The sequence below is a fragment of the Asparagus officinalis genome, chromosome 8 (genome assembly GCF_001876935.1).
Source record: "Asparagus officinalis chromosome 8, Aspof.V1, whole genome shotgun sequence".
In the NCBI taxonomy this organism is placed as follows: domain Eukaryota; kingdom Viridiplantae; phylum Streptophyta; class Magnoliopsida; order Asparagales; family Asparagaceae; genus Asparagus; species Asparagus officinalis.
This window is the reverse complement of record NC_033801.1, coordinates 1,870,219-1,893,155: the sequence shown is the minus strand read 5'-3', so window position 1 is coordinate 1,893,155 and position 22,937 is coordinate 1,870,219. Positions and strand designations below refer to the sequence as shown.

The window sequence follows — 22,937 nt, the reverse complement described above, 5'->3', positions numbered from 1 at the left end:
CTAGGGGCTTGATGCACTGTTCATGAACAGTGTATCAAGCCCCCAGGGGCTGACACCTCACCTGTCCCCTCAGGGTTCCCTATTTGGGGTCCCTGTAGCAACACCCTATATATATACATGCTTCATGAGTGATACCTAATATTTGGTTTTTGGGGATTGGGAGAACATTTACTAATGAGCATATCTGTTTAGATATGTGCTGATGTGCCAACGTTTGAACTTGACAAAGTCGCGCTAGATTACTGACTATGATTCTAGATACAAGCACTGTCATGGTTACTATTTGTTGTCTCAATTTTGGAGCATGCACCACATCTTAATCACAAGTATAATTAATCATACCTAAAGCTAATAGCAATATAGAATATAACTAGAATAGTTTAAAAACATTATTGCAAGAGACTAGAGAAACTGATAAATACTAGAACTAGTTAAACAAATGGTGAAAAGCATACCATCAATAACAAAATCCTCTAGATGCTTCCTAACTTAGAATATGAGATTAGCAAGTAGAAATAACTTATTCACCATGTTGAATGAGTTAAGGAACCTAGATAATTCTCATTTAAAATTGATCTAAGCCATACTATACGTTGTTTTTACGTCGTCGTATCTCTTAGATACGATACGATCGTGTACTTGAATTAGACTTTGTAGCCGAAACTAAGTGTTCACACCTGCACGTCATGAGCAAATAGATAGATTCTGCCTAATAATATGTAATGCTGTTGCTGATACTAAAATCGCAGAAAGTATGCGATTGGTGTCAAAGCAGAAAGATTAGCCTCCGGAAAATATTTTTATTCGACGAGAAAGTTCGCTTGTATGCAAAAGAGTACATTGAAGGCAAAGTTTATCACCTTAATTAAACCCTGCCATTGATCAGGTCATCCGGCACTAATCACAAAGGAGCTTGTCAATTTTGCAACTTCTGCAGGAAGAAGAAAAATGAATGAGATATAACTGCATCGATCGTAAGTATATATGCCACAACAATAATTTTCAGGCTTTGAAGTAATATGTGTGAGATATTATTATTCCTACTTTCCAAATATAAATTCCCATGAAAATGTTTAAACTCTCTCGTTAATCCGTTGGAAATCCAAAAAAGGGTTTCAATATAAAACACAAATGTTTCAGAACTCCAAATTACCAAGCATTGGTGACATCCTATGACATTTTCATCCGACCGGTCCTCAGAGGTAACTATGGCAAATTAACAATCCCTATCGTAGATCCGAATCAGTGAAATAGGAATTGTTGCAACTGCTACGCTCGTATAAGTTGGTCAATCAAGCATTGTGAATGTCAATAATCACTAATTAGTTCAAGTGGCGGCTTGATTAGATTACAGCCACGTAGGCTTCATTAGGATCTACTCGATCTGGTGGTTAGCTCCCTTCACCAACTAACCTATATATAATACTCAACATCCTCAAATGAGATGCTAGTACTAATTAAGTACTGCCAGCCTCGCTGTATGTTTGGGTTTTGCTAACATAATATTAGAAGGAAGTTGAATGTTAAAATTCAAGAATTGACAGTGTAACTGCTCACGACAAGTTGTTAGCCCTTGGTTCTAAACTGCTTCTTCAAGGCACGCAACCTACGTATTTACAGGGACTTGCTGCCCCTGAACAAGAACAAAGGGTCTCATTGACACATACAAAAACAAAAAGGGAAGGTAATTAAAGAAAGGAAAAGGATAGGAGGAAGGATTAAGAGGCCAGCTCTTCAGAGGACTTAATTTGTTGACATTAATTAAGGATTTGTTTACCTGTCTCATTTACGATCGAGAACAAAAAGATATACGGCCATCTAAAAACTTCAAACGCGTGAAGTCAAAAGAATATAAGTTATGGATTCATTTGCCTAGTATATGTACAATTAGCGACAAATAACTAAGATATCGTTATTTTGAATAAAAGGGTTAAACATGTAGTTACTTGGCAACTGCCTAGGTGAACTAGCTAGTTGATATTTGATACCATGCAGCATCGTGTAAATGTAAATAATAACACTGGACAGTAAAATATGCAAGAATTCGTATGTGGCAAAGGACTATCAAATCTTACTTATCCAATCATATATGTATGTTGCAACCCTTGGTGATGATTGACCTTCACCAATGTCAACATGTCATTATAGTTTAACTCCTCGAAACAAGGTAAACAAAATTACATTAGAAATGTTAATCATCCTTCTTACGCGCATTCAAAATGATTCTTCTTTATTTCCTGCATAAGCCTATGATCATAAACCCAACAATTTGGCCAGTGTAGGAATTGTATAAGACTTATTTATCTTTTCTTCAATTCCTCTGCCTCTTGCGTCACTAATTACATACACCAAAAATCTTTTAAAATTGTTTTTTTTTTTAAATACAAGTGGGAAAGCAACCTGTTCCACTATCCACATGCCAGGAAGTTTCCCTAACCCCAACACAAGCATTTTTAAAGTACTTGCTTCTCAAACTTTGCAACTAGCTGAAATAAGAACCTTTGACTAAAGATGGAACTTTGGAAGGAAACGTCCTAGTCTTCATTGGTAGATTTTCGCTTAGTTACATTATAATAATAATAAAAATATGAATCCTACGTTGGTTACTATATGTAAAGAAACATCAGCACTGGTCCACACTAATTCAACACGATACCCATTTAGGGCGTCTTAATTATAACAGTTTCTTCGATGATCCTCAAGACAGTTAAATTCAGATGGTGTTATATATCATCAACTAAATCTCAAAATAATTAACTACTGCGGCTGACCCTTGTCCTAATAACGTGTTCAAAGAGAACATGGTACCTGGTCATGTTACTTATCCACTTAGATTGAAATCTTTGACAAAGATCAATGCATATGTAATCGAAGTTCGAAACAGGGACGTAATAAGATCAAGGAAGATATAGTCTCCTAGAGTACACGGCATGCAGCGGCTCTACAGTATAAAGCTACAAAGATAACCTAGTAACTTCAGCATTCTAAAAATTTCTCAAAGAAAAATAAAACTACTCATATATGATTACAAAATTTAAGGATATGAGCTCATGAATAAACTGAAGCAAGTCACTCAGATGCAAGAAATAATAAATTACTATAGATAAAAGAAAGGTGATATGAATTTACCAAGATCCAGTACATAGAATGAACTCTGTTCCCGGAACTGAACATGAAGACTATTTTCAGGTCAGATTTGTTTGATTTTCACCAATAGCTAGCTTCAAAATCTGAGCCAAGCTGCCTCTAAAAAATTCCACTGAAAGAAACCATATAAATGTTTCTGAAGGGAGGATTTTTTTTTTTTTTAAAAGACCCTTTCTGAAATTTTATTAGCAAAATCAACTTATTCTTAATATAATTAGCAAAATCGATCTCTTTTGACCAACTGGCCAAAAAGAAGTCGATTTTATAAAAATAAAGCTTTAAAATACACGAGACTACTACTCCTGTGTATTTAGTGGTGCCTGATTACACGCTAATGAACTTTACTAGAGAGACAGAAAGAAATACCAAAGGAAAAATACTTCTGTTCATGTGGTAATCCATTTGAATTGTAGTAATAGGGCACGAGCTTCTGCTTTGTGCAACCTGAATAGCAAAGCCAATAAAAATTGAGATATGACCACACGTAAATTTGAATCATACTTAAACAGGATATAAGGATTTACTTCACTCCCAGATAGATTGTACTCAAAAGAAAGTTATATAAGCATATGTAGCTACATTTGATGCATAATAACATCAACCAAATTGTGTTGTAATTTTAGAAAAACCAATAACAGAGTCGAGTGTTCATACTGTACATTCCGATATTCCGATATGACAGAGGACAATATTAGTAGCACAGGGAAGTCCTAATGAATAATCATGATAAATCTTTTTAGTAAAAATAAGTACATTGCATGAGCATATGTAGAATTGTTATTTTTATTGTTGTGGGTCCAACCCAAGATAAGGGTCATATGAGATTCACATGAATTAAAATTCTATTTAGAAGATGATTTGGATGATCTATTTATAATAGGAATAGGTTTGGAAAATTTTATTTATTAGAACACTGAAATTTTTCTCGGAACTACAGTAACCGGCTACAATAAACCGAGAGAGAGAAAAAAGGAGAGAGACAAAGAGAGAGAGTAAAGTTCAGATTCTGGATAGCTCGGTTGTCTAATTGTAGAGATTTAAAATCCGTTGTCTTCAGAACAACGACACCATCGAGGGTACGGTGCTGGTTTCTCAACAAGTGTTGGAGATTTTTGGTGAGACGGGTTTTAGGGTTTTGGTGCCCTAAAAGTAACAATATATTTTTCTCTTGTGATTTAATCCTCAAGTTCAGGTGTAACTTGGAGGGATTGTACTCTTAATTCATAGTGAAATATTTCTCTCTGGATTGTCATGTGGACGTAGACACGATTTGTCGAACGACGTTAAATCTTGGTGTTTGCTTTCTTGTGGTATTTTCATTGGTGCCGTTATTCATTTAGTGTTTAATTCCACAGATTAACCTTCATAAAATCCCTAACAATTAGTATCAGAGCCCTAGTTCGAGACGTGCTTTGTGATGGAAAAAATGGAGAGTTTTGGCACAATGATGATATTAGATGGTTCCAATTGGCAAGTATGAAAGTCTAAGGTGGAAGATATTCTATATTGTAAAGATTTACATGACCCTATTGAGGGAGATGAAGCCAAGCCAGAAAAGATGACTGATAAAGAAATTGTAAAGATTTACATGACCCTATTGAGGGAGATGAAGCCAAGCCAGAAAAGATGACTGATAAAGAATGAGAGAAACAACACAGGAAGCCCTATTGAGGGAGATGAAGCCAAGCCAGAAAAGATGACTGATAAAGAATGAGAGAAACAACACAGGAAGGCAATCGGTTACATTCAGATGTTGATCGACGTTAGTGTGTTTCATTATATATCGGGTGAGACTAATGCGAAGTCTCTTTGGAAGAAGGTTGAGGATCTCTATGAGCAGAAGATCGCGGGAAACAAGACGTTTATTATGAGACGGTTGGTGAACTTAAAATTCAAAGAAGGAATCAACATAGCAGGGCACTTGAATGAGTTCAAGAGTTTAATCAATCAGTTAGCTACCAAGAAGATGACTATCGATTATGAGCTGCAGGTTTTATTGCTATTCGGTTCTTTACCAGACAGTTGGGAGACACTGGTTGTGACAGTCAGCAACCCAGCTCCAGATGGTTTGTTATCGATGAGTATGGTTACTAGTAGTTTATTCAATGAGGAGACTCGAAGGAAGTCTACCAGTACATATAACTCACAGGCACTTGTCACGAAGAACAGGGGTAGGAGCAGGTACAGGGACTAGCCCAGAGGTCGTGGCACATCTAAGGAAAGATCAAAGTCTAAAGGAAGAGGTTGTTTTTATTGTGGGAAGTCAGGTCATATCAATAAGAATTGTTGGGAATTGAAGAAAGAGCAAGCTGGGAACAAAGATCAAAAGAAAGATGAGAAGAAGAAAGCTGACAGTGACACTACAACTACTTTGTCTGATACCGATGTTATTCTAATATTCTCATTTGCAGGGAAGAAGACTGTATGCATGTTACAAGTCAGAATTCCGAGTGGATAGTGGATACAGGAGCTACATGTCATGCTACCTCTAATCGAGACCATTTCACGTTGTAAAAAACAGATGACTTTAGCAATGTGAAGATGAGCAATACCAGCTACTCGAAGATTATGAGATTTGATGATATACACTTACAGACAGATACCGGAGGCACATTGATCTTAAAGAATGTGCGACATGTTATCAATTTGTAACTCAACTTGATTTCGGGTCTTACTTTGGACCGAATGGGATATGAAATTCAATTTGGTGGAGAAAAATATAAAATCACCAAAGGCTCTCTTATGATGGCTAGAGGAAATATATGTTGCAATTTATATAAAACTCAAGCAAATATTTCATATGATTCTTTGAGCGTGACTCAAGACGGTGACACTCTCAGTTTGTGGCATAGGAGGCTCGGGCAGATGAGTGAGAAGGGGTTGCAGATATTGGCAAAGAAGTCTCTCATTCTCTTTGTTAAAGGTTCGTCACTCACCCCTTGTGATTATTGTTTCTTTGGCAAATAACATAGAGTTTCTTTTACTAAGTCTTCTAAAAGAAAAGATAATATCCTGGATTTAACTTATTCTGATGTTTGTGGTCCTATCGAGGTGGAATCTTTGGATGGCAATAAGTATTTTATCACATTTATTGATGATGTATCGCAAAAGATGTGGATCTTCTTATTGAGGACAAAGGGCCAGGTGTTTTCAGTCTTCCAGCAGTTTCATGCCATGGTGGAGAGGCAGACATGAAAGAAATTGAAGTGTTTGCACACCGATAATAGAAAAGAGTACACTTCTATTGAGTTTAGAGATTACTGCTCCAAGCATGGCATTCGGCATCAGAGGACAAAGCCCGGCACACTGCAGCATAATGGAGTTGCAGAGAGGTACAATAGGATCATTATGGAGAAAGTCAGATGCATGTTGAAGATGGTGAAGTTATCTAAGAGCTTTTGGGCTGAAGCTGTTCGCACTGCATGCTACATAATCAACATGTATCCTTTAGATCCTTTAAGTTTTGATATTCCAAAGAGAGTTTGGTCCGGAAAAGATATTTTCTATTATCATTTGAAGGTGTTTAGTTGCAAGGCGTTTGCACACATTCTGAAGGAGAAGAGACAGAAGTTTGATGATAGAGCAGTTCCTTGCATCTTCCTTGGTTATGGAGAAGATGAGTTCAGCTACAAACTATGGGATCAAAAAAAAAGACGAATTATTAGACGAGCAGATGTGATTTTTCAGGAGGATCAGACTATCACAGATCTTGAGAGAACAGAGCAGTCAAAGAGTGTTGCTAGTGAGATTTCAAATATGACATCTGTTTCGTCTCCAGTACAGTTACATCCTACAAACAGGTCTCCTTCAGTTACTTTGAGTTTTGATATTCCAGAGAGAGTTTGGTCCGGAAAAGATATTTCCTATTCTCATATGAAGGTGTTTGCGTGTAAGGTGTTTGCACACATTCCAATGGAGAAGAGACAGAAGCCTGATGATGGAGCGGTTCCTTGCATCTTCCTTGGTTATGGAGAAGATGAGTTCGGCTACAAACTATGGGATCAAAAAAAAAGACGAATTATTAGACGAGCAGATGTGATTTTTCAGGAGGATCAGACTATCACAGATCTTGAGAGAACAGAGCAGTCAAAGAGTGTTGCTAGTGAGATTTCAAATATGACATCTGTTTCGTCTCCAGTACAGTTACATCCTACAAATATAGAGCATGTGCATGATGATGATGTTGATGATGATGGTCAGATACCAGAGCAGGGAGACAATGATCAAGATCACGAGCAGGAGGCTCCTCAGCAAGGGGAGCATCACCAACAGCAGGAGTTTGCAGAACCACAACTTAGGAGATCAGCTAGAAAGCATCAACCATCCATGAGATATCCTTTTTCAGTGTATTCTTTGCTGACAAAAGATGAGGAGCCAAAAAGCTTTCAGGAGGTACGTACTCATAAAGATAAGGGCAGATAGTTCCAGGTTATGAAGGAAGAGATGAAGTCTATTGAGAAGAACGATACTTATGAGTTGGTGGATTTACCGAAGGACAGAAAAGCTTTGAAGAACAAGTGGGTGTTCAAGTTAAAGAAGGATGGCTATAAAAAGATTCATAAATACAAAGCTAGATTAGTGGTGAAAGGTTTTGATCAGAAAAAAAGGGCATTGATTTTGATGAGATTTTTTCACCGGTTATGAAGATGACGTCCATTAGAGTTATCTTGGGGTTAGCAGCTAGTTTAGACATCGAGATTGAGAAGCTTGATGTGAAAACTACATTTCTTCATGGTGATTTGGAGGAGGAGACCTACGTGAAGCACTCGGAGGGTTTTGAAGTGAAGGGAAAAGAACACATTGTTTGCATGTTGAAGAAGAGCCTCTATGGTTTGAAGCAGACACCCAAGCAGTAGTGCCACAAGAAATTTGATTCTTTCATGTTGAGTCATGGAAATCAGAAGACAGATACAGATTCGTGTGTATATTTCAGGAGAATTTCAGATTCTAGCTTCATTGTCTTTTTGCTTTATGTAGACGATATATTGATTTTTGGTCAGGATAGCCAGATAATCAATGGGCTGAAGAAGGAGTTATTTAAATCCTTTGACATGAAGGATTTGGACTCGGCACAATGGATTCTTAGTATGAATATTGCTCGTGACAGGAAAGCTAGGAAGTTGTGATTATCACAGGAGAAATATGTTGAACGGCTACTTGATAGTTTCAACATAAAAGATGTCAAGTCAGTCAGTACTCCTCTTGCAGGTCATTTAAAGCTTTGCAAAAAGTTTTGTCCGACTACAGATGAGGAAAATAGTGTTATTGATAATATTCCTTACTCTTTAGTTGTAGGGAGTTTGATATATATCATGGTTTCCTTTCGGTCAGATATAGCTCATGCAGTTGGCGTTGTGAGCAGGTTTCTTTCTAATCTAGGAAAAATTCATTGGGAATGTGTAAAGTGAATCTTAAAATATTTGAAAGATAATTCCAGATTGTGTTTGAGTTTTGAAGGTTTGAGGACAGTATTACATAGTTTTGCAGATGCGGATATGACAGGTGATCTCGATCAGAGAAAGTCTACCTCAGGTTGGTTGTTCATTTTTACAGAGTGAGCAGTATGTTAACAGTCCAGATTACAGAAGTGTGTTGCTTTATCTACAATAGAGACAGAATATATTGCAGCTGCATCAGCTAGTAAGAAGATGATTTGGTTGAGAAGATTTCTGCAGGAGTTAGGCTTGCAGTAAGATAATTATCAAATCTTCATTGATAGTCAAAGTGTTCTTGATTTGAGCAAGAATTCTATATTCCACTTCATGACGAAACACTTTGATATGAGATATCATTGACTTAGAGAAGTCGTTGAGAAAGATGAGCTAAAGCTACAGAAGATTCACACAGATAAAAATCCAGCAGATTTTTTAACAAAGATCGTTTCCAGAGAGAAGACTGAGTTGTGTCGGCGATTGGCCGACATAAACTCCCCTTAAGGAGTTACAGATTGACACTCCCTCGTTAGGCTGGAGGGGGAGATTGTTGTGAATCCAGTCTAAGATAAGGCCCACATGAGGTTCACATGAATTAAAATTCTATCTAGAAGAGGATTTGGATGTTCTATTTATAATACGAATAGGTTTTGAGAATTCTATTTACTAGAACGCTATTTTTTTGGGGAGCTATAATAACCAGCTACAGTAAACCAAGAGAGAGAAAAAAAAAGAGAGATTCAGATTTCGGATAGCTCGGTTGTCCGATTGTAGAGATTCAAAAGACATTGTCTTCAGAACGACGACGCCGTCGAGGATACAGTGCTAGTTCTCCGCGGGTGTTGGAGATTTTTGTTAAGACGGATTTTAGAATTTTGATGCCCTAAATGTAACACTGTATTTTTCTCTTGTAATTTAGTCCTCAAGTTCAGATGTAACTTAGAGGGATTGTACTTTTGATTCATAGTGAAATATTTCTCTCTGGATTGTCCCGTGGACATAGGCACTATTTGCCGAACCTCGTTAAATATTGGTGTTTGCTTGCTTGTGGTATTTTCATTGGTGTCGTTATTCGTTTAGTGGTTTAATTCCGCAGATTAATCTCCATAAAATCCCTAACATTTATTACATAATAATAGATAAAAAAAAGGGGGAAATCTACATAACCATGAAAGCTTCTCCGCACCATTCAGGCTGGCCTCCTGATTTCATGATGATCGCTTGAATGCCGGCCAATAGTGATTTTTTCAGCAACAGTGGCCACATCAACACCACACGTGCGTGCACATGGCGCAGAAAGATGGTATGTTTTCAATGCTACTCACCCGAGCCTATCTACTTTTACTCGTTACTGTTGTTGCAAGCCAATCAATTTATGATATGCACTGCCCACATTCTCCATCAGAGCTGAATGAGTGCCATGCTCTATTATCCTACCCTCCTGCAATACCGAAATAATATCTGCATCCCTGATAGTGGAAAGCCTATGTGCAACTGTAACCGTCGTCCTCTGCTTCATGATTTTATCAAGTGCCTCTTGAACCACGCACTCCGACTCAGTGTCAAGTGCGCTAGTGGCCTCATCAAGAAGCAATATCGCCGGACTCTTGATGATGGCCCGAGCAATGGCAACCCTCTGTTTCTGTCCCCCTGAAAGCTGGACCCCACGCTCACCGACCTTTGTCGAGTATCCCTCTGGGAGGGCACTGATAAAGGAGTGGGCATTTGCAAGCTTAGCTGCCTCAATGACCTCTGATTCCGTGGCGTCCTCTTTTCCATAAAGGATGTTCTCATAGATTGTGGTGGCAAAAAGAGCTGGTTCTTGCTGAACCAGGCCAATGTGTTTCCTGATGGAGGAGAGTTTAAGCCCCTTGATATCTTTGCCTAGAAGGAAAATCATGGGTTAGAAATGGGTAAATTGTATTACACTAGCCAAGATTTTGGTAATTAGGTTAAAATTCAAATGCATGATCGATGAAGAGCCAATGGTTCACAAAATGATTTCCAGTAACTAGAAACTGCTTAATTAACTATATGCTTTCTATGAATTTTTTTTGTGATAGGAGCTTGAAACAAAATGAAATATGATATTCATATTGGTTGCATCAACAGCTCAAAAAATGCAAGCAAAAACTTTCTCACTGAAGCAAATGAAAAAGCCAAAAAATATTTAAGCCTGTTCCAAAAATTTAAATTCCTACCCCAGTAAATGATGCCAACTTCAAACAAATCCTCACTTCATCAATCAATAATAAATGACTAAATAGAAAATTAACTTGAAGACATGACAGGTGAAAGAAATTAACCACGAATAATTTTATTGTTACTTCTTTTTGAATTTTCAACAAATAAGCTAATATAGTTAACAGAAGCACATACCATCAATCAACACCTCCCCAGAGCTAGGATCATAGAACCTTAGTATAAGAGCAAGCACTGAGCTCTTGCCCGATCCACTTGTTCCGACCACTGCCAAGCTCATTCCAGGGTCTACCCTTAAATCAAAATTATTAAAGACCGCGGTATCAGGCCTTGAGGGATAACAAAATGTAACTCCTCTTAACTCAATTTTTCCTCTAACGGTTCCCACATCCTCTCCAATGTTACATGCCATCTCGGTTTTCCTATCTATCACCTCAAACACAGATGCGGCCATCTGGCTCCCCTTCATGATGTCAGGAGCCAGCGCAAGGGCATCCCCAACTGAAAATGCTGTCACTATCATGACCATAAAGGATTTGATGATGGATTCAAAGCTCACAAGCCCTTCGCGCATTAATATTGATCCGTACCTGCAAATTAATTTTCCTTAAATATATGAGAATATAATCCTATCAAATTTCAAGATAGAGAATATTCTCTCATATGGAGTATTGCATTAAAAGCACTTGCACTTGTATTATTCATAAAGATCAACAATTAAAAATGCAGCAAGTCAATATTATACCACAAGGCAAGGCCATAAGAGGAGTAGAGGCAGAACTGGGAGATGCCACAAAAGATGCCCATGATATGTCCACGCAGAAAAGAGCTTCTAGATGGTGCCTCAAGCTCCCTGACGTAGAGTCTGACAACTTTATCTTCTGAGCAAAAAGCAGCAACTGTTCTGATGTTGCTAACGGCCTCAATAACAAATGTATTAGCTCTTAAGTAGGCCTTGCTCAAATTACCTCCAAACCCTCTCATGAACATTTGCTGCCAAATTTAGATAGACATGCATAAAAAAGTTGAGATGGAAATTTTTGAGGATGCTGGAGAAAAGCATACCTCACTGATGTTCCCACTGATAATCAAGGGATATGTAGCCAAGATAACAAGAGTTATCCTCCAATTCAAGATGAATGAGATTATGAATGATGAAACAATTATCCCACTGTTCTGCAAAAGGATTGAGATACGATCAACGACAACCGTACGCAGTAGAGTGGCATCAGTTTCCAAACGGGATAACAGAGCTGAGCTGGTATTGCTTGGACCATCAAACCATCCTATCTCGTTACGCAGAATTGCTAGAAAGATTATACACATTATATACAAGACTACAAGATAACTATATGTCAATAAATCATATAATGAATAGGTGAATTACCTCTAAACATAATTTCTCTAACCCGAAGTGTGAGCCTTTCGCCTATGATACTAAAGTTGAGGTGTTGTATGGTATGAAAGATCAAAGTGAGAATAGCAGCAGAACTGAAAAGTATAGTTATCTTCTTTACTTCTCTCAAGGTGCTCTCCCACTCCATATAGTAGGAGACAAGAGCTTGTGCTACTCCAAGAGCAAATAATGGTGTTTGGGCACCAGCTACAAAGGCACTAATAGTGCCAAACACCATTGTAACCCAATCCGGACCAACCATAGAGTATAATCTGCTCAAAGATACAGGTAATGGTTTTGCAATCTCATTTGCTTCTGAAGCATAATGGCAAATAGGATCTTTATCAGAGCAGAAGCTGGATCCAAAGCTTGTCAGTCTAGTAAGATCTTCTATAGGTTCAACTGTTGGATTGCTGCATTTATAAATTTATGTTAAGCATCTACGATTTTTGCACTTACTTGTACCAAAACTGCAGTAATGCAAATTCCAGAGTTGATATGGACTGTATGGTTGCATAAAGTGGGTTTTAGAGAAGGAAATTGATATTGTGAGTATAAGAAACATCCAAAATTTGAAAGGAAATTTTATTGAAAGAGGCTGGTTTTGAAAAATATTTAGCAAAACCGACCTCTTTCTGGCCAGCTCACCAAGGTTGGCCAAAAAGAGGTTGGTTTTGCTGAATTTGGGTTTTGAAACACATAGGACTAATAGTCTTGTGTGTTTAGTGGCCGCTAATCGGCCACTAAACTAAACTCAGTAAACCCACGGGACTACTAGTCCCGTGGGTTTTCTCTTCACAAATACAAAAACCATAGATTACTACTAACTAGTGGGAATTTGTGGGTGATTTGAATCTTTTTTGTATTTCTAAGGTTTTGGGGCTCCGATGAGAAGCGAATCGGATCCGCTGGATGGCGATGGCGGTGTTCTTGAAGTTCTAGGGGGTCAGGTTCGGAAAGGTATTCTCTTCGCCGCTAGATCGGGCGATGGCGATGGCGATTGCTGGCTTCGTCTACCGGGTAATTCTTCTCAATTTTCAATAGAAGCTAGTGGGTTGAAGTGTTAGAGATGGGATTTTGATGTGGTTTGTGCAGTAATTGGTTGCTATTTCTTAATTTGTGCTTCAATTGGAGCATTCGAAGTTTGTTTTTTGAGTTGAAATCTGATTCCCAATTTATGTTAGGAATTTGCGGATGGAATTAATAAAAAATTAGATTTTGGGTAGGAATTGTGTAGAAATTGGTCACTTATATTTGGATATTTGTGAAGAGAAAACCCACGGGACTAGTAGTCCTGTGGTTTCTTTGAGTTTAGTTTAGTGGCCGATTAGTGGCCACTAAACACACGGAACTACTAGTCCCGTATGTTTTAAAACTCAAATTCAGCAAAATCGACATTTTTTGGCCAGCCTTGATGAGCCGGCCAAAAATATGTCGATTTTGCTAAATATTTAGCAAAATTGTCGGTTTTGCTAAATATTTTTTAAAAACAGCCAATTTCAAAAATTTCTCCAACTTGAAATATCCAATAAAGCGAAAATTTCAATTTCAGGATATTTAAGATTCCCTTGCCTCATTTGTAAACCTACAATACAGAATCATAGATATGCTTCAATTCGCAAACCAGTAGGCAAGGAGGACTAGAGGAAAATTGGTAGGAAGGTACCTTGTGAGAGGTCAAAGTTTAAGGCATGCTAAGTGTGAGGAAGTTTCTTCTCTCTGTTCAGAGGGGGTTGAAGAGACCACCTTATATTCAAAATAAAAGAAGAAAGGCATACAAGTATATTTTTCTTCATGTCGAGATAAGCCTCTTCCATGCATATATACAGTTCTTACACAGATCAGCGAGTGGAATACCGAATACTTATTAGTGGTAGAAGTGGATATTACTCTCAAGCTATAAAGATGCATTTCAATTTACATCTACAGGCGAAACGGTTTGTGTAAGGTAGAAGTTAAGGAAAATATATCACAATCGAATTTCACGTGTTGTACAGTATAGACTACAGAGACTACTATCAAGGAACCATGCAAGGGAGAAACATGAGAAACGACATTACTTGATGAATCATAACTAATGTACATTTATTTTTTAGAATTTTTTGTTGTGTCGGTGTTTCAAGTGATGTCTGCATTAAACATAAAACACTTAGATTATCTGGAAGTATTAAAGTAAAAACAAAAAGAAGTGTTGAACCTTTCAATATTCACTCTTCCAGTTTACGTTTTAGCTTCTTATGTTTAAGATGTAAATGTAAATAAAACGAAATGCAACCATGGTTAACAACAACTTTGCAAGCTTACCTCACTGGTTGCTGAAGCACAAAAGCCTCTTGCTGCCGAACAAGCAAAGCATAAGCACTACTAGGATCATGTATAAGTTGCTCATGCGTCCCATACTCCAATATCTTCCCATCATGGACAACAGCAATAGTGTCTGCATTTCTAACTGTTGATAGCCTGTGCGCCACCACCAATGTCGTCCGGCCAACCATAGTTTTATCAAGCGCCTCTTGAATGCTCTTTTCCGATTCAAGATCAAGCGCACTTGTGGCCTCATCAAGGAGAAGTATTGCAGGGTTCTTCAGAATTGCTCTTGAAATTGCAATACGTTGCTTCTGCCCTCCTGATAGTTGGATTCCATGCTCACCAACCTTCAGCAAAGCCCAATTTAGCCATGAGATTTTAAAAGAATAAAGAAACCCGAACAAATCAGGATAAAAGCCATTTTGACTACAGTAAATTGAACAAATACCTGTGTGTCGTAACCATTAGGAAGATTTTCGATGAATGAGATGGAGGCTGATAGTTTAGTAGCATTATCTATCTCTTCCCGAGTAGCATCAAGTTTTCCATAAAGGATATTCTCTAGAATGCTTGCTGCAAAAAGGGTTGGTTCTTGACTGACTAGCCCGATTTGCACTCTTAGCCATTTGAGATCAAGGCTATTGATGTCATGCCCATCCAACAATATAACTCCAAAATGTGGCTGATAGAACCGTTCCATGAGTGAGATCACCGTGCTCTTACCCGAACCACTTTTTCCAACAAGTGCTACAACCTTTCCTGATGGTACATCCAAATTTAGCCCTTTAAGAATAAGGACTTCAGGGCGTGTTGGATAACTAAAGTGTACATTGCAGAACTGAATATGCCCTTTCACACAAGGTAGCGCCTTCCCAGTTTCTGCACATGCCTTCTTAATGGTGCTCCTCTCAATCATCTGAAAGATGGGAAATGCAACGGTCCTTGCCCGGATAAACGTTGAAATATTTGGTGCGGCTTGTCCTAGTGACCTGTTCAGAATAGCAAAGAATCTGATGTTTATCGCGGAATGATGTTCAGGCATGAGCTTAGAGGAGAGGATGTGCAAAAACACGATTAGAATGGTGAACAGACTAATAAAATAAATCTAGAGAAAACAAACTAATAAGATGGTGTACTATGATTAGAACATAGAGATCATGATCGCCTCAAACTAATTTGACTTGATTATCAATAGAACAATATAAACAATGCCTATTATTGTTCCCCAACTGTTACCGCATGCATAATCAAATTTTCAAGTCAATTTCCACAGTTAAGAGTCAAAAGCATTGAGGACTTACATGCCAGCCGTAACAACATTGAGCATGGTGGTGAATGATTCTGCCCCATTTGCTATTTTCTTGTGTACAATGATACTAGTGAACCAAACAAGCAATACCCAGGAGGAAAAAAGAACACAATACATGGATCCAAGCCCAAGACCTTTAACTAAACCGCCCTTCTTTCCATATTCATAAGATTTTAAAAGAGCTATGCCATATGATTTCACGGCCTTTTCTTCTCCGACAAATGCCTGTACCGTCCGAACATTTCCAATCACCTGTACCATAAATATTATAAAGTGTCCATTTCTGGTTCAGTCACAAATGCCACCAAGCACTAGTTAGTAAAGAAAATCAACCTCCTTGGCAATTTCCCCAGCCTTTGCATAGGATTTTCCCACTTCAGCCACAAACCCAGATGCTATATATGCATATATGCCTCCAGTAATGGCAATCAAGGGAACTACAGAAAGAGTCACAACAGTAATTTGCCATATGCAACTGAACCCAATTGCAAAACCTACAATAAAACGGCTCATATAATGCATGAAGTTTCCAATCTGCAAAAGTATAAAAATAAGAAATCAGTCTGCTTCAAAGGTAAAATAGTCCGGGAGATCTAAGGATTATTTTCTGCTTCAGTCTTAGACAACACCTTCCAATATAAAATATGAAGTCATAATCCCCTCTTCCAACTCTAGAGATTTTGGATTCACTAGCCTTGAGAATAAAGTCTAACTTCATAATCTTTTTAGAGGTTGGTGGGTATCATATGATGTATGAGGGGACTCCCTCGTTTACTGTGATGTGGTGCAATCTCAACAAAATGCTGCTACGACGGTTTCTCTCTCCCCTTTACCACTTGTTTGAGGTTGAGCCACATTACTGTCATATGAGATAGTCCCCTCATATGACAAGGATACCCATTATTCTCTTTTCTTTTCTTTTTTTTTAATAGAAAAGTAGTTAACTGCAATTTCATGCAAAATAAAAAAAAAATCAATAAAAAGAAACCAAATAGCATAATGTGCAAAAAACTGTAATTCACAAACCTTTTCTGAAATTGCATCCTGTATCAAAAATATATCACCATTAATGGCAGTGGTCAATTCCCCTGTCAATATTTTAGAATCAAATACTCCTATATCTTGATCCAGCACAGATTGTAGATATGCTAGTCGTAACTTTCTGGATTGCCTCTCACCAGTATGCATCCAGCAAGCAACCTCTGTGAAAGTAAAGAAGGAAATCAAAGGTTATATTGAAAAGGAATATAAATTAATTAGGATTATAAATTTTCATAATCTACCACAATACGAAGGTGAAAATAAATGCTCATAATAGAATTTGAGTTTGTTAAATATTTTACTGCAGTCATTCAGCTTTAACATTTCTCATGATAAATCAACGTGCTCTTTTAATGTTTATTTTTATCACCTTCACACCAGACTGTATCAAAAAATGAAATAATTCTGCAAATCCTATTAGTGCCATGTACCTGACCATGATGAAAACAGTGTAACAACTCCCAAGTAAACAAAGTATAGTGCAAACTGCAAGGAATAAGAGAAAACTTAGAATGTAACAGTATATATTGTAATAAGAAATAAAATTAAAATGGAAGACTGAGTAATTTTCAACTAATGTTAAAATTTGGATGCAATTTGCAAATCAAGCCATTTCTGATAACAATGGGAACCAACCATGATATTCCCAATGGAAATTGGTGGAGTTTATGCTTGTAGAAGAAGAAAAATTCAGAGGTTTGATATAGCCACTTACTTCAGAGGAATTCTTCACTGTAATAACTTAAAGAAGAAATAGCAGTAGCTAGTAAATCACAATGTGCACTTGTATCTCATTAGTTGCACGAGATAGAACTTAAGAGTGTCTAACTCTCCATTATCATATGAAAGATAGCATATTATGTAGAATCTACACCTCTAAGATGAATTCATATCATATCGGGCATACAATCATGTGCAACTTTTAGATGTTGCTACACGTCCATGTGTGTTGTCCGTGTAAGAATGTCTATGCCTGCACAACATGGATTGTAATTAACGTGGAGTCCAACTATGGTGAGTCAAGTAACCTAACTACGGGTGGAGTTAGAAGAGGATCTTATAGTGTAATCATCTGACTATTATCCTTTTTCTCTATATATTGCTGTGACTAATCATCTCTTACAGTTAGAAGAGGAACTTTGAGTGTAATTATCCGACTCTTATCCTTTTTCTCTATATATTGATGTGACTCATCGTCCCTTACAGTTAGAAGATGAACCTTGACCACATTTTTGTCCTTTCTGGAGGGAAAGAAAAAACAAGAAAAAGCATCACGCCGTCTAACCTGGCTACTTCTCAGTATACTAAAGCACTACTATCGAACCGATGATTGAGTGATATGTGAGATGTTATGCAATGCAGAAGGTCCAAAAGGACTGAATAGTTTGGTACCATATGCCACTTTATTAAGTCTTTTAGTTGAACAAAAAAGAAATATGTCTAGTTAACATTGCCAATAATTAGGGGCTGTTTGGTAGGGTAGGAAATGGGTGCAAACCCATTTATAGAAACCGCTTTCTAAAAGTGGTTTTCCTTTTTGTTTGGATAGGAAACTTTGGGAACCCATTTCCTAAAATTGGATAAATTCACAATTTTTTAGGAAATCCAATTCCATTCCAAATTGTAGAAAATGGGTTGGAAACCTACTTTTTTTTTCTTGGAATTTGGTTTCTTTTTCGTATAGGAATTTTTATACGATTTCATCTGAGTGGCATATTTCTGTACTCCTTAAAAAGCTAATAGAATGACAGGGAATTCGTAGACTGGTCCCCGACCTGCAGGTTCTCATAACCCATGCTTCCAAGTTCTCCTCCAATGAGAGGTGCCCATGAAGCTAACAAGTAATAAATAGACTGAAAGTGACCATGCCTAGATTAGACCCATGTTTGCAAGTTCTCCAACAAGGAGTGCCCATATGAAAGACCAGCAGACTTTAATGGACTGGGCCAAAGGAGTGAAAATTGGTATTTAACAACAGACTTGGTCCCGTTACTATATTTATAATTTGAAATTTAGAAGAAAAGTGGTTATGAAAGACAGTGATTTGTCTCGGAAATAACTTAACAGTTTTACATCATTTTATATTTTTAAGGGGAAGACATAAAGATCTGTCCACTACTGCTAGTTATATCTAGATTGGTAGCATTCAGTTATCTTCTCATGAGAGAAATTTCAAACAATATAGCCAACATGATTTGGATATACGATCACTTCATTCACAGAATCCCACTACCTACAGGCTACAGTTCAACTTCCCACCAAGGCCTTGCTCAGTTGGTAAGGGGTTGAGAGTGGGTTGTGGAAATGCAGTACAGCAAGAACATCCATCTTGTCACTGAGGTTTAGCTTTAGCTTCATATACAAGGGTGAAGTGGTTCTGCAGAGTTCACAAGTTCAAGTCTTGCAACTAGCACAAAGAAATGGTACAAATTTCCATTTTGTTATCAGCGGCCGACCCGGAAATTTAAGATAATGACTTTGTTGTTGTTGTTCTTATAAGTTAGAACTATTGAACCCACAAGTGTAATCCTAAAGAGGGTAGAAAATAAGAAGTTCTCTCTCCTAAGCTGATAATTACATTAAAAAAAATCATATTTTCTCTGTTGAAAATGCAATTAAACATATGTGTCTTTGCACCTGTGCAAATATTCCTCTTCTAGAACAGTGTATGAGATCTTCTTATCCTAGCAAAAGACCTTTTGTTGGGTACACTTGTTAGCCGTATTTTTTTGACAATTGAAAAAAATGGCAGACCCTGCAAAAATTAATGGCACCGAAAGTGGAAAGCAGCACTGAAAGGTTGGCACAGTAAAAAAAAATATTATAAAATTATGAATAGTATTTTCCCAGCTACTATAAATAGGCCCAAAACTCTTCAGGAGAAAATCATCACAACAACAATTCCAATCTCCACATAGAAGAGTTGGAGAAAAATAAAGAGAGCTTCTCCTTGTAAAGAGAGAGATTGTAAAGTCCTAAAATTCCTCATAGTGAATTCTTCTATCCTTACCCGTGATTTTTACCCCAAATTTATTTAGGGAGTTTTCCACGTAAATATGTGTATTCATTTTATTACTTCTGCTCTACTATTCGTTGGGACTTTGCTCTATTGAGCCTCGGGTTTATCCTAACAAGTGGTATCAGAGTCTGACTTATGGTGTGTGTATTTACTTATCGTATGCTCTGTGACTGCCACCAAATGTGGATCATCCACATCAGAAAAAAAGTTAGATTATCATTTACCCTTTTAAAGCGACGATACTATTCACGAGTACAGTATTGTTCATAAATATGATATTATTCACAAGTGCAGTACTATTCACGAATACGATTATTGTTCATAAATATAGTTATTGTTTACGCGAAATAGTAAGAAGTTACTATTCGTGATAGAAGCAATGGCGGCGTAGTTCGAGATCAAGAAATTCAACGGGAGTAATTTCTCACTGTGGAAGTTGAAGATAAAAACTATCTTGAGAAAAGATAATTATCTAGTGGTCATCGGTGCAAGGCCAGTAACATCACAGATGATAAGAAGTGGAACGAGATGGACGAAAATGCTATTGTTAATCTCTATCTGACATTAGTAAATGGGGTGCTATCAAACATAGAGAAGAAGAAGACAGCAAAGAAAATTTGGGATACTCTAACAAAACCATATGAGGAAAAATCCATGCATAACAAAATCTTCTTAAAAAGGAGATTTTACACTCCCCTGAGGACGGCGAAATCTATATCAATGACCGACCACATCAACACCTTAAACACATTGTTCTCCCAACTCACAACGTTGAGGCATGCAATCGGTGTGAATGAACGTGTAGAGCTTCTACTTGAGAGTCTACCTGACTCGTATGATCAGCTCATCATCAATCTCACAAACAACGTCCTTACGGACAATCTAGTCTTCAATAACGTTGTAGCTGCTGTTCTGGAGGAAGAAAGACGACGCAAAAATAAGGAAGACAGACAGGCAAGTTCGCGACAAGGGGAGGCCTTATCCGTGACGAGAGAAAAATCAATGGAACGTGGCTCCAGTGGGAGTCATGATCATGGTAGATCAAAATCAAAAAGTAAGAAAAATATCAAATGCTATAACTACAAAAAAAAGGCACGTGAAATCGGAGTGTTGGCATAATAAGAAGAGTGGTGATAAAAAATCTTCAGAGCCATCAACATCTCAAGGATACGTTATCAGCACATCAGATGGTGATGAAATTTTATACAGTGGAGCAATCACTAATGAAGACAGAAAGAGGTTTGCTGATGCCTAGCTTCTAAATTCAGCAGCTTTCTGGCACATGACCTCACGAAGAGAATAGTTCCACAAATATGAACCTATCTCAGGAGGATGTATATTCATTGACGATGATCATGCCTTGAAGATTTCTAGTATCGGCACTATCAAAATTAAAAGATTTGATGGTACAATACACATCATTCAAGATGTGCGACATGTGAAGGGCTTGAAGAAGAATATATTATCTTTAGGATAATTAGATGAGCTCGGATGCAAGACCCATATAGAAAACGGGATCATGAAGATTATTAGAATGGCGCTTGTTGTGATAAAAAGAGAAAAAATAGCTGTAAATCTATACATAATCAATGAAAAATCCTGCAGGAAGCTGATTCATATGTGGCATCAACTAGCAGTGGAAAAGAAGAAACCATGATATGGTACTGTAAATTAGGTCACATGTCAGAATGAAGAAGAAATCATGATCAGAAGTTGTTTTCTGGACTTAGTTCGATAGCTCTTCCATTCTGGGAGCATTGTGTTACAAGTAAACAGCATCGGGTGAAGTTCAACACATCGAGTTCTAGAAGTAATGTTATTCTGAAACTGGTTCATTCTAATGTATGGCAAGCATCAGTTATATTTATGGAAGAAGCAAAATATTTCGTGTCCTTTATTGATGATTATTTCAGGAGATGTTGGGTGTATCCTATCAAGAAAAAGGTGAATGTGTTCTCAATCTTTAAAGCCTACAAAGCGCGAGTCGAGCTTTAATCTAAAAAAAAAGATCAAGTGCTTGAGATTAGATAATGAAAGAGAATACACAGGCGGTGAATTTTTTACATTCTGCAAGTAAGAAGACATCAAAAGATAATTCAGTACTGCTTATACTCCTCAATAAAATGGAGTAGCGAAGCGAATGAACAAAACTCTGTTAGAAAGAACAATACCAATGTTTGTAACTGTAAATCTGGATAAAGTCTTTTGGACGGGAGCAGTAAAAAGTAAAAACCGTCTGTTATGTGGTGAATTGATCTCCATCAACCGCAATACAGTTAAAGACGTCGATGGAGATGTGAACCGACAAATCAGCTGATTATTCTAACCTTTATATATTTGAAAGTTCAGTGTACGTAATGTACAATGCCTAAGAAATTACAAAGCTAGATTCAAAATTAGGAAAATACATATTCTTGGGGTATGCTGACGGAGTAAATGGGTAGCGCTTGTGAGATCCCACTACCCGTAAGATTATCGTCAGCAGAGATGTTATCTTTGTAGAGAATCAACTACAAAGTGAAGAGAAAGAAAGTTGTTTAATGAAGAACTCAGAGACTATAGTTGTTCAGGTAGAAAATAACATAAATTCTTATGAAACAACACCAGAGCATGATGTACAAGAACCAGTCGAGTTCAAGGCTCCAGAAATTCAAAGGTCAACTCGCGAGAGAAGACTACCTAGTTGGCACTCAGAGTATATTACGAAGAGTAATGTTACATATTGTCTTCTAACAGAGGATGAAGAGCCATTAACTTTCATGAAGTTATAAACAACACAGATGTACATTTGTGAATGACAGCAATGCAAGAAGAAATTGAAGCTCTCCATAAGAATAAGACTTGCGTACTTGTGTCACTACCACAAAGAAGGAAGGCTATTAGAAATAAATAAGTCTACAAGATCAAGTGAAATGGAGATGATCAAGTGGAGTGATATCATGCTAGATTGGTAATAAAAGGATATACTCAGAAAGAAGGTATTGCCTTTAATAAAATATTTTCTCTTGTAGTTCGACTTACAACAGTCCAAATAGTCATAGCTATGAGCGCTATATTTGACTTACATTTAGAGTAGCTAGATGT

At 37.4% G+C, this 22,937-nt stretch overlaps 1 protein-coding gene across 1 annotated transcript in view; it reads right to left on the bottom strand.

The window, feature by feature from the left end:
- LOC109820347 (ABC transporter B family member 2-like) overlaps nt 1-22,937 on the bottom strand; it is a 31,079-nt gene that overhangs the window by 2,427 nt on the left and 5,715 nt on the right. The window contains exons 4-17 of the mRNA XM_020386475.1: nt 17,266-17,320; nt 16,820-16,995; nt 16,127-16,327; nt 15,786-16,045; nt 14,933-15,473; nt 14,482-14,831; nt 12,169-12,590; nt 11,847-12,088; nt 11,527-11,774; nt 10,959-11,371; nt 9,747-10,463; nt 3,514-3,591; nt 3,130-3,259; nt 861-931 (exon numbers count right to left, since the gene is read on the bottom strand). Coding sequence (XP_020242064.1) covers nt 9,928-10,463; nt 10,959-11,371; nt 11,527-11,774; nt 11,847-12,088; nt 12,169-12,590; nt 14,482-14,831; nt 14,933-15,473; nt 15,786-16,045; nt 16,127-16,327; nt 16,820-16,995; nt 17,266-17,320 — 3,444 coding nt within the window. The 3' untranslated portion in view covers nt 861-931; nt 3,130-3,259; nt 3,514-3,591; nt 9,747-9,927. The remainder of the gene's footprint in view (nt 1-860; nt 932-3,129; nt 3,260-3,513; nt 3,592-9,746; nt 10,464-10,958; nt 11,372-11,526; nt 11,775-11,846; nt 12,089-12,168; nt 12,591-14,481; nt 14,832-14,932; nt 15,474-15,785; nt 16,046-16,126; nt 16,328-16,819; nt 16,996-17,265; nt 17,321-22,937) is intronic.